Source organism: Trematomus bernacchii, unplaced genomic scaffold (genome assembly GCF_902827165.1).
Source record: "Trematomus bernacchii unplaced genomic scaffold, fTreBer1.1, whole genome shotgun sequence".
In the NCBI taxonomy this organism is placed as follows: domain Eukaryota; kingdom Metazoa; phylum Chordata; class Actinopteri; order Perciformes; family Nototheniidae; genus Trematomus; species Trematomus bernacchii.
The window spans coordinates 3933884-3946654 of NW_022987708.1; the positions used below are offsets into that span (position 1 = coordinate 3933884).

General features: G+C 39.1%; 1 protein-coding gene across 1 annotated transcript in view; it reads right to left on the reverse strand.

Moving 5' to 3' along the window:
• Positions 1–4790: 4790 nt before the first annotated feature.
• The window catches only part of si:dkey-44g17.6 (guanine nucleotide-binding protein G(I)/G(S)/G(O) subunit gamma-12), a 31887-nt gene continuing 23906 nt past the window's right edge, over positions 4791–12771 (reverse strand). Inside the window, exons 2-4 of the mRNA XM_034140712.1 lie at positions 7073–7130; positions 6552–6672; positions 4791–5930 (exon numbers count right to left, since the gene is read on the reverse strand). Coding sequence (XP_033996603.1) covers positions 5805–5930; positions 6552–6672; positions 7073–7130 — 305 coding nt within the window. The 3' untranslated portion in view covers positions 4791–5804. The remainder of the gene's footprint in view (positions 5931–6551; positions 6673–7072; positions 7131–12771) is intronic.

Genomic DNA, 12771 nt, shown 5'->3' on the forward strand with positions numbered 1-12771 from the left:
GAGCTGTACAGTGCTTTAGCTTCATGGCAGAAAATAGCTCTGTGAATAGAGGCGTTCCCCTGACCACTCACACACAGACAATAGTAACACTTGTAATTAACAGGCAGCGTGCACAGTGCTGCAGAGAGGCAGAGTGCAGGGGGGGGGGGGGCACTGACACCAGAGGTGAAGAAGTGCTCTGATTTCATACTTGAGTAAAAGTAGCAACAATAACTTGTACAAATACTGTGTTACACGCATTCAAAATGTTAGGTAAGTATAAAAGTACAAAAGTATTAGAAGTAAATGATACATAGGGTACCAAAAGTACTTGTTAGCATAATGGCCCATTTCAGAATCATATGAAATATCTGGATTATGATCACTAATGTGTTTATCACAACGGTTAAAGGTGGAGCTAATTGTAATTACTTTATATACTGCTGCTGGATATCTTAACCTTTAATTATATGTCAATGTTTATTTACTATTTATTATTGATTTATATTTTGTATAAGCTGGCGCATTGTTGGAGGCGCCTGACTTCAGTTTTTCATTGTCATAGCTACTGTAGCTGCTGAGCACATGACAATGAAACTTTGAATCTTGAATCAGAATCTGCAAAGTAAGTAAATCTGTCCGTTAAAAGTAAGATTAAAAGATACTTAGGTAAAGTACCTCAATATTGTAGTATCAAATATACTTTTTTTAATTCTACCACTGACTAACCTCTCTGAGGGTCCTGGGGCAGATGGGGAGGGGGGTGCAGGAGTGACTGGGAGACTGGAGGAGAGCGGGGGGGTTTGACAGAGTGGCTGCAGAGATGCGTTAAATGATCTGAAGTTAAAGGGAGCAGTCAAATGTAATAGAATGTTCACAGAGCAGAAACATGCAGATCTACACTCCACTGAACTGATGTTGCCTCTTCTAGAATACAAGTACATTTACTCAAATACTTTACTTAGCTTCTTGTAATTTATTTGAATATTTCCACTTTTGCAACTTTACCCCGTATCAGAGGACAACATGTTCTTTTCATTAGTCCGACAGCTTTAAAGACTTTTCAGATAACAATCCTTCATACCTTTCCTGTCCAGTGTAAACCCCACATCTCCATACATGGTAAGGATTTGTATTTAAATGTTGCTGATTAACTGATGGGTAAAGTTTTCTCTGAGTAGCCTACTGCCGTCTTACAGCAGTGTCATGCTCATGCAGCACATTAAAGCAGCAGTAATATTAATCCATCATATATAATAGCTGTGCTGGAGGAAATAATTACATATTTTACTTAAAGGTAGGGTATGTAAGAATGGAGAAACCAGCTTGAGTGCGCTAGAATTTGAAAGTACGCAGCCGAAATAAATCTGCCCCTTCCTTCAGACTTCCTTACAGAGCCCCTCCTCCAACACACACGAACGCGCACATGACCAATGAGGGCACGAGATAAGTTTGTGCACAGATGGAAGGCTGACAGGCAGGTAGGCCATCCAGTTATTTTAGCCGGGCCGGCTCAGATGATTGGTCGTGCTTTTTACAGTATTACGGCTTCCACAGATGATATTTTTTTATGTATTTATTGTCAATGCATTTAATGTATTCATTGCTATCGGGATGTTAAGAGCATTCCATGGAATATAACAAAAAGTGTTTCTGAAATAAATTACATACCCCACCTTTAAGTAAGGTTTAAAATGCTGGCCTTTAACTTGCAGTGCAGTATTTTCCCTGTGTGGTGTAATACCTTTTCTTCCATTACTGTTCTTTGGAACATTTTAAAATCTGCACATCTGAAACAAGAGCACACTGATGAGACAGGAAATAAAGCCAAAGTAAAGTCTGACATTTGGTTATCTTAGGTAAGGGGTGAGTGGGATGAGAGTGAAATGAAACCTGGGGCCAATTTAACCACATTTCTTTCATGATCACAGCCTTAAGGTCACACAGGGAGGGGGGGGGGCAGTAAGTAAGTGAGATATCAGAGATACTGGGCTTATCCCTGAGCTTCTCCTCTGCTCTGACAGGTAATACAATCACTGCTACAAAGCCTTGCTATTCATCATCTGTCTCGAGTGAGGATTGCATCAATGTGGGCCAAACAATATGGCCTGACCTGATTGTGGATGAAACATCACACCTGAGAGAACAGGCTGCCCAGGGGCACAGAGACAAACCTGTGTGTACAGAAATAAGAGCAAACAAGAATGTTTACAGGATCCTGATCGAATAATAAACACTCCTCCTCTTGTCTTGACCTGTTTGCATCAAGTTTGGATCAATAGGTATCTCAGGGTACGTGTTTCTTCCCTCAACTAACTATGTCATAAACACCAGCAGCATTCATACTGTGAATATCTAGTTTTTCCTGTGAGAACACGGACAGGAAGTCAAGCCAAAGGGACTCTGTACTCATTAGTGAAGATTAATGTAACGAGAACAACAAGAAGGCCCTGTACTAACAGTCAAACAAAACAAAATGCCAATGAGTTTCATTTTATTGAAGTGACTGTTATTTTGTATATATTGATTGTTTATTTTTCTTAATGTGTGCATATGTGTAAATGTGTCTGTTGATTGTGTATATAGGATATACATATTTTATACATATTTGTATACATATCTGTATATTGTATAATTTTATATTCGGGATTGTTGGAAACGTCATTTCAATCTCTCTGTCTGTAAACACAAACTGAGTAAGATTGACATTAAAGTTGACTTTGACTTGACTTTCAATCAGCATATTATAAAAGCATCATATCAGTATGTAGTGTCTCTACTTTAAAGAGTCCTCTCCTGCTGATGTTCAGGTGTATATCAGTATGTAGTGTCTCTACTTTAAAGAGTCCTCTCCTGCTGATGTTCAGGTGTATATCAGTATGTAGTGTCTCTACTTTAAAGAGTCCTCTCCTGCTGATGTTCAGGTGTATATCAGTATGTAGTGTCTCTACTTTAAAGAGTCCTCTCCTGCTGATGTTCAGGTGTATATCAGTATGTAGTGTCTCTACTGGGACATGTCTCCATGCTTTAATGTTCAAAAAGCTCTTTATTGTTCTCATAGCACCTCTTTTCACCCTCTGTCTGAAACCAGAGCCCAGTCTGCTCTGATTGGTTAGCTGGCCGGCTCTGTTGTGATTGGTCAACTGCTTAGAGATGTCCAGTACAATGTGATGGAGCGCTAGCCAATAGAAGTGTGAGTGTGACATAGTGATGTCACTATGTTACGGCAGTAATCAAAGGAGTCCTGGAGATGTTCCAGGGGGGGAGTGTGTGGGAGAGAAACTCCCTCTGGAGGGAACACAGGTATCCTTCGTAGACCATTTACATGCACAGAAACCTACAGTATAGAACACACTACAGGGAAGGGAAACCCCCAAAAAGCAGAATAGGGCTTCTTCAACATTTGTCTCTGATCCTTATAATCTTCTGTACCTTCAACATTTTGATAACTGTCAATTGGTTTATACAAATGGGTATGTCACATACAAACTGTTAAATGCTTCCGATCTACACACAAAACAAATGTATAACTAATTATCTTTGGAACTCAGAACGTAACTAGAACAGTTTTAATTTACAATGTAATTTATTTAATTAGTTGAAAAAATTAACGCTAATAGGAATGACTTGTTTTCCATAGGTTTATTTTTTTACCACAAACAGGTAAAGGCAGAACATGATGCACACACTGTGAGAAACCACAAATATTGTTGCTCTACTTAAAACACACATTCCTATTCTATAGTAAAAATCAACCAAATACACCATTAACAACAAAACAACACATAAGTGTTCATTCAAAAAGGTTGACTGAATCTGTCAAATCAGTACATTAACAACTTTACAAGGCACATACTGTGGCTCATACATACACACTGCGCCACAATAGTTATGGATGTATGGGATATACTGTATATCTCAAGGCCATTCATTATTGAACATGAGTCATTCTAAAATTACATTTCATACACAGCCTATGGAAACATATACTCCCTTCTCCTTATTCACAGTATTAGAAAACTGCACTTATGTGACTAAAAGGTAGTTTCATTATCAAGTCCCATGCTGGAAAAATGGTAGTTTAATTAGCTGCTTATATTGTGCTTTAGCACCAAAACAGACATCACAGTCACAGCTACACACTGTCCTCTCATACAATAAAACCTAATACAAGTCAAAAGTAAAGCACGTGTGTAAATGGAATGTTTTTAAACTCAAGAGTATAACAGTCAGCAGGTCTCTAAGTGCCTGAGTAATAAAGCAATAAGCCTGCAGATAGAACATAGTGACCTTAGAAAAGTTTATATATTTATATCTGGTAAGATGGCACAGATTGGTCCTTTTTCCAGCAATCATAATCAAATATATAATTCAAGGAGTACCTCTTAAAAAGGGTCATGCACAATGTACAATGATCTCAAAAGTTCATCCCATTATTTTAGCTTTACAGATTTGAACATTACAGATAGTTGGACTGAGTTTTGTATTCATTTTTAAGGCCAATAAAAAAAAAAGAAACACTTAGACTTAGACAATTTGGACATCACATTCGTATTACATTTAATTGAAGTAGTTATTGAAAGTCTACAGTATAATGTAAATGCAGGCAGAAAGGACTATAGAAGCTACTTTATCCTAGATCTGGCGAAAACAATTCTTAATAGATGCGAGCAGCACCATGTTACTGCCTGGCAAAATGATGGCCCGCCCGCTTTTCGGTGAAAATAAAGAATCAGCGCCAAGGGGATCAAATTGTTTTATCATGCCTAAAAGCTGTGTTGTGTATTGCAAGTCAAACAACAAAAAAGACAAACATTTCCGATTTTCTTTACTTTTACGTAGAGAAAATGGAGAGAATTAAGAGATCTGTGTGTTCAGGCCATCCAGAGAGAGGAATAAAATCCCAACCAATGGGAGCCAGTCGGTCAGTTTGTCTGTGTAAGGTTAACGTCAATCATCAAGGTGAACATTTGTAATGCTAAAAGTCAATGTATTACATGTAGAGCGCCAATCACAGACCTCCAATTACATTGTGTATGACTGACCATCATAATTGGGCACCTTGTAGATCTGAATTGCATATTATTGTTACATTTTTTTTATCTGAATGGCGAAGACCTCAGAATTTGTATTTACCGCCAGTCAATTGATAAAACAGATTTTTACCCAAAAAGGGGCGGGGCCATGATAAAGACGGAAAGTACCCGGATAGGTTGCTCTTATGTATACCTAAAATGAAGTAATAAAATAAACATTTTAAGTGAACTGTTAAATTATACATGTCAACAATTTGATTGCTCTGTCTGTGCTTAAAGAGAACAGAGAACAATCTCATTTTAAACCCTATTATTATTCTGAATGTGACAAGATGAAAAAAGAAATGTACATTAGGGGCACTGGACCTCCACTGTTACTATTTGCTCTCATGTGATGGACAGCACAGATTGCTGGTCCGGTGACAGGATATCATTATCTGGGCTGCTATTATCAGCAGAACACAACCTACACAACTGTTTCCTGAAGAGAGCCTGACCAGAGTCAGAGGTGAAAGCTGAACGGCTAAATCTGATTGGTCCAATGATTGAGGGGGCTTGTTTCTGCACGCTGTGATAATTAGAGAGGCAGAAACTCTGTCATCCAATGCCACAGCTTCGGACTGCTGCCTGCTCTTTGCTGAAACTGTCATGTGACTGCAAGGCAAACAGGAACACATCCTTTAAACTAGGAATGGGAAGAGGGGGGGGGGACACTGGCCTTAGATTAAGTTGTGAATCTAACATATGTTTTACCACATAAGAATCAAAAGGAAGGCAGAGAAAGTTGTTCTACAAAACAGTGCAAGGCTTCTTGTCCTTGAAAGGGTTTTCTGAGGTGGGGATGCCCATAAGCAGCGGGTCGTTCTTGGCATGTTCTCCACAGTAACGCATCAGGTCAGATGAAGCCTTGGACACCTGTGAAGAAATCAATCGACACACTGATTTACATTGACAGAGGTACGGTGGCCAACAGGTGCAAACGCGTTACAACAGCCCAACACACTTCTGTTTGTAGAAACACGTTGCATTTCAGTAAAGATACAAATACAAAAATAAACAAATGTGCCAAAACACATGTACATGAAGAAACATCTTCACCGACTTGACGAAGCATGCGCCTCATTTACTAAAAGCGCTGCATAAACAAAACGCTGCAAATACAAAATGCTGCAAGAAGCTCAAAACACATCCGAAACCAGGGGACAGTACAAAGTGATGCACACAACTGGAACAGGAAGGTTATAAAGTTGGCCGACTGTCTCTGTCATTGGAAACATATTTAAAATGTTAGGTTTATTGGCTTATTTTAACAATGGTATTGCATGATTCCTCCAATGTTATTGCAGATCTTGCAGATAGATAGCTAACATTTCTTTTTAGTTTTTGCACATTTGTGTTTGTATGTTTACATAGTTTATGAAAGTGCAGCACGTTTCTCCTAATCTAAGGGTGTTGGGCCGTTGTAGAGCATTTGCGTGGATCGGTCACATCGGTATAGGAGTAGAAGCAGAGTGGTGTGAAAGAATAGAAAGGCACCTTTATCCTCTCGAAGCTGGCCTCCATCCTCAGCTGCTGCACCACCCGCCTGGCCTGAGCCATGCTGCTGGAGCTCTGCATTCCTGAAGACATCGCAGCCTTTGGACAGCCGTGCTCAAACCTGGTTCAGAACAAAAACAAAATACATTTACTGTGTTACATTTATTGGTTTGGAGATGCTGTGAAAAGTGAAAGTGACAAATCCAGTGTTATAAATCTATTCCAAAGATTCCTGGCAACAAGTTCCTGTGGGATTAAAGAAGCACACAGGTCATGCTGCTGAGACTATCACTGCCTTTATACAAGTCACCAACATCATTTGAACCTATCAGCAACTAAGTTCACTTACTAACAAAAGACAAGATACTTAGATCGCTTTATCTTAAAAGCTGTTTGTTATCCGTCCCATTTTAAAAGTGCAAATGATTGCACCATACTATTTATTAAGCCGGATCTAGAATAATACTTTTTCTCACAGATTACATTGGTTTCTGAAATATCATATATTTATTATTTCTCACCAGTCTGCAAAGGGTGGAGGTTGAAGTGGATGGATGGGACAAAGGCACGGTTTGTGTCCTGTGTGAAACCAAAAATTCATGTCACATACCTTTTTAAAGACAAACCGATGTTTTATTTCTAAACCTAACCATGTAGTTAAGTATGTTTGTATACTAACATTAGCTATTTATCAAAAATAGCCAATCAGGTGTAGCCATGGCTGTTTAAAAATAACTGGACACAGGGCATGGGCATGGTCACTTAAGGTTTTCCGTAAGCTTCACCTCCAGGCTCAGTCAAATTAATAGATTGGAAAATAACTCTGCATTTGGCTGATTTTACAACTTTTAGACCCTAATGATTCAAATAAGGGCTATAGAAGTTCATATTGGGTAGTTTATTTTGCAACTTCAAAAATGATAAGCTGATTTACAGACGCCCCATTCCCAATGTAAAAAGTATTTTTGGACCCAAATGCAACCCGGCAAGGCCGTAACTACATTGGGGGGGACCACAAATTCAATCAACATTTGAATACTAATTTCCTGCCATTCTAAAGGAAAATATATAAAAATTCACTAACACATGGGATACTTTAAAACCTTGGGGCAAAAAACAACAATATTCACGAAACTGTGTCTCAGGCATGGGCGTAGGAAGCATCCACAATGTGGGTGGGACAATTTGACGGGGGGTGTGGGCAGGTGGAGGACCTAACCTCCTCTGGGGGGGTCTGGGGGCATGCTCCCATTTTTAAATGTTGAAGTTAAAAGCATCAATCTGGTGCACTTTGAGAGCAACATGAAGAGATCTATGGATACAACTCTCAACACCCATATGAAACAGAACTGTAAACAGATTTACTTTTTTTTTATGGATATTTTACAAATCACTCCCCTCGCTACTATTCCTGAAAAGTTCGGTTTTAACATCAGAACTACAAGTTATTTACACAAAGAAGCTAAACCGGAGGGTTCATTAACATTACCATTACGAAATAAAATAATATAGATTAGTTTAGGGCTAACTAGAAAAAGATACCAGAACTGATGGAGGGCAAATTAAAACTGACCTGCTTGGAGCATCAACGCTAACTGAAGCTGGACTCGGACGTGCGACAGCGAAATACACCCCCCGGGTACAAAATAAAGGTATGCATAACAAACAAAGGCGGAACCAATTTACATGTGAAAAAAAAAAAATCATTTTGGAGAAGTTCATAATAACAGAAAATAAAGATTTTCAAGTATACAAACAGCCAAAATAAAAAAGTCATAGTCATTTTTTTTTTTTATATCAGTTAGGCTATATATTGGGGGGGACATTTTGAGCATATCTGAATATTGGGGGGGATGTCCCCCCCCCCCAATGTATATGGTGAATTCGGCCCTGCAACCCGGACTGGAACGGAAGAGTTGTCCCTGTGTGGGACATCGATGTCCGTACTAAATGTTGTGCAAGCTGGTGATGCTACAGAAAACTTCAGCTCCTGCTATTATACCATTTATCCTCTGGGCACCTCGAATGTCTTTACAAAGCTTCAAGGAAATCCATGTTATATTTGTTAGACATTTCATTTCTTAAAAATGGGGGAAAGACTGATGGACTGATATCACCATCCCTGGAACAATTACACAAATCAAAGCTTGATTTCAAGGACGAGCTTTGCACAATGTTGCAGAAATGATGATAAATGAGGTTACTAAGATGTTACTGCACACATCCACGGCTGTGCAACTTCCCAGGAGTGACAGTTGATTTAATCTAGAATTGAGTCAATGTGCGTAAACGCTGTGGCCCAACCTAACCGAATCCTGTTTCACAATTCCCACTTCCAGGATACAATGGTTTGCTTTTACTGGCTCATTACATCACTCCCTGAGTTACTTTGAGTGTCTGCACTGTTGTAACGTTCTACCTTCCAGTCCAGCCAACTGCAGTGCAGAGCAAAGGGGAAGCAGGCGAAACAAAATGTGTCTTTACTGTTTACTGCAAAAACGTTAATTATTTGAAGAAAAGAAGAACATTGTGTGTCCAATTTTGAGAACACATTGTGTGCAGTTTAGCAATAAAGGAGATGTTCTCTGTGTACTCAACAATTGTTCAGCCCTGATAACTTGCAGCCCTTGTTCCTGGAATGAATAAAGAACACACGGCAGTAAATGGCTCTGTGGGACTGACGGACATAATATTTGACATGTGGCCTGTTTGCTCTGTGCAGGATATTACAGAGGAGGGGGACACGCTGAAATGGAAGGCAGATGAAATATGGACAACAGAACCAGATACAGAGGGGAGACGAGGCCGTGCACCCCTCTAATCCCCCCACGCCCCCCTCCCCCACCCACTCCCTTCCGCTTCCTACACAGGAAGCAGTATAGCCAGTTCCCCTCTACAGTATACATGATTAAATATGGGGTGGGGTCTTCACAAAAGGAAGCTTCATGTACACACACATGCTATGGGAGTAACGGATTACAAGTAATGGGATAACGTAATCACGATGCAAAAAAAGGTAACTGTAATCCCTTCCAGTTACATCAAAAATCTGATTACTGTTACATTTCTGAAAAAAAATGGGATCACTATCAGGATTACAGTGTTACTAAAACCTAAAAAGATCTGAATCTGCTTTATGGTTTTCACTTTCTTTGCTTCTTTTGTTCTGTTTTTAATTCAGCAGGTGAACCTATGTTCATAAAATAGTGTGTGTGAGCTGAACTGTGTGTATTAAACTAAAACGGAGCATTTTATGTCAGTTCAGATTTTATTTCTGCTTTTTTAAACTGTAGTATGTGCTCATGTGATTCAGTGTTGGTGTGTAGGCTGCTGCCTGAATATGCTTCATTCATAAACAAAATCATTTTTGATCCTAGATATCTTGGTCTCTTCTTTTTCTAGGGTCATTGTATTCATTTTAATTTTGTCTTGTATTCATTCACATTGCATTTGATATTGTTGTAATGGAAAGTAACAGAAAGTACATTAGGTAACGGCTTACCTTTTTTAAGTAACCCCCCCAACCCTGTACACACACAATGCATAGCTGCAGAGAGAGAGCATGACATTGAGACCTCAGCTGCACTTTCTGCAGACTGCTCGACAGAAACTGCTCTGGTCTCTTGACCCGTCCTCTCATTGTTCCAGAACACTCCATGTCGTGGCTCTCTTGTCAACACAGCTGTAGTATTTAAGTCCTCAGCTGCACCCGCAAGGCATGAGTGGACACAGAAGGGAGGGCTGCGTCACAGCGTCTGCAGGGACGGTGTGTGACGCCAGAGGCTTCTATAGAGCTCCATACATTGCGTAACTAGCTGTAAAAGACGTCAACACGGCTAAGTGATTTAAAGGCGGCACTAACGCACAGTAGAACAGGACAGCACTTGATCCGAGCTGTTACACACTCCTCTTTTATGTTTGAATAGTGGAAAGATACATTTCATAGATACACATGAAATCACTGTCTTTCATTTATGTGTCCTTCTTCTGAACTCTCTTCAACATCTTGTCACACTGCTTGCCTAAACACTATCTATGCTTTTTATCTGGCTCTAAATGATTTTCATCACCATGCAATGTGAACAATGTCCTTTTGTAACTGGATCATAAAAGCTGCATTGTACTGTAAAAAGTGAGATTTCTATGTCTTATTTAATAATGGAGCAGGTCTATGTGCTACCGGCAGTGTTGGAAAGTACATTTACTCAAGTACTGTTCTCAAGTATAATTTAGAAGTAGTATTATTTACTTGAGTATTTCAGTTTTCTGCCACTTTATATTTCTACTCCACTACATATTGTACTTTTGACTCCATAACATTCATTTCAAATTCATAGTTACTTACTTTGAACATAAATAGCATTAAGTGTTTAAATGATAAATATAAATACTACTAATCTACTCAGTAGTACACCAAGTGTCCAAAAGTTAATTAAAATATCAAAAATGTATTTATTACAACCAAAAAACTAATAATAATACTCTCTAATAATACAAACTTTTAAAACAGCCCCTCTGCACAATAAGTACTTTTACTTTTTATACTTACGTGCTGATAATACCTCTGTACTTTCATTAAAGTAACATTTTAAACGTATAACTTTGCAATAGGGTATATTTAAACTGTGGTATTACTACTTTAACTTAGTAAAGAATTTGAGCACTCCTTCCATCACTGGCTACTGGTTGAGTATGAAAATGCTGAACCCACGGAAAAATGCACAAAGCCCAGAAACTGTTCCTTTAGACAAGCCGCCAAAACTTCCATAATTTTAACTTCCTGTGATGTCATCATTTTACTTGAAATGTGTTGCATGACGCTACAGAAATGCAGAAAGCACAAATGCAGAAGAACCAGAAACACTGACCAATCAGAGGAGACTGGAGTTTTTTCAGATACGGCAATATTGACACGATATGAGCAAAATTATGTTTAAATCAAAGCATGTAAACAGTAGAAACACACACAACAGGATTGAACCTGAAGATGAGTAATACTGATATAATTTCAGTATGATATTATATCATGTTGCAACTTTGGCTTAAGATAATGTGAGAAAATGGGTAAGAAAGATAACAACAACATTTGATTTGATCCATAGAAATAAACCTGTCACAGCATATTCCACCAGTAGTCACAGATTCAGGGACTCACGTTGGAGATTTATTTCTTGGTGCCTGAGGGGCCAGATGTGGCATGTGGCTAGAACACACACTTGCATCAGCATTAGTTCAGCCTCCTGTTGTGCCACACACAGACTCTGCTGTGCAGCTCTTCTGAAGGAGCGGTGTGATCAAGTGGGGCCCTAAACCTCAAATGTGCTGAATTTCAAATAATCCTGTTTCTGGGCAGTGTGCTGGGCAGCTTTACTGTAACTCTGCTGCTTCGGACGGATTAAAACATTCCCACAGACTATATCTCGATCTAAAGAATCCTGCAGGGATGAGGTATTTTAACAACCCCAGTTAGCATCATGCCAGCTCCCTTGTCAAAAAGCCAATGGGATTTTTCCATTGGACTTTGGAATACTGCAGAAAATGGGATCCATGGCAAACAAACGTTTGTGCTACTTCCTGAATATCATTTTTGAAGCCTAAATTAATTTGCAAGAAGTGAATTGAACTCTCGGCAAGTAAGCAAATACAGTATGTGTTCTCTCTAAGATTTTGATCTATAGCTGAAACCACAATACATGTGACTCTGTGACAACTCTTTCTTAAACACTTTAGTTCTAGCCCAGCAGAGCATCAATTACATACAGATTATGACGCTACTTAAAAAGAATGTACATTAAGCTTTTGCCTCAATGCCATTTCATATTATTTTGGAGATCTAAAACAGATGCATGAGTGGAAAAAGATTCTAGTCAAACAAATATAAACAATCAGGGGAATGTGTCACTGCAGGGTGTATAAAACGTTGTATGTGAACTGAGCCTTTCAAATCCCTCTTTTCAAAAGAATGTCTGCAATACCTTCAGCTGTGGTGTGCTGGCCTGCATCCACCATGAGTATTCATGTGTGGTGAATGTAAACATGTGGCACAGTGAAAGCATTGATAGAAATACATCTGAAGTCGTACAGCAGAGGGAGTTCTGTGATGTGGCTGAGGGGCTTTACACAGGTTGACCTCAAAGTCTGCAGAGTGTCTGATCTGCTGACCCAACAGATACACTAATAACCTACTCACAGCGGATTCAAATCAACAGCAAAGCAGGAC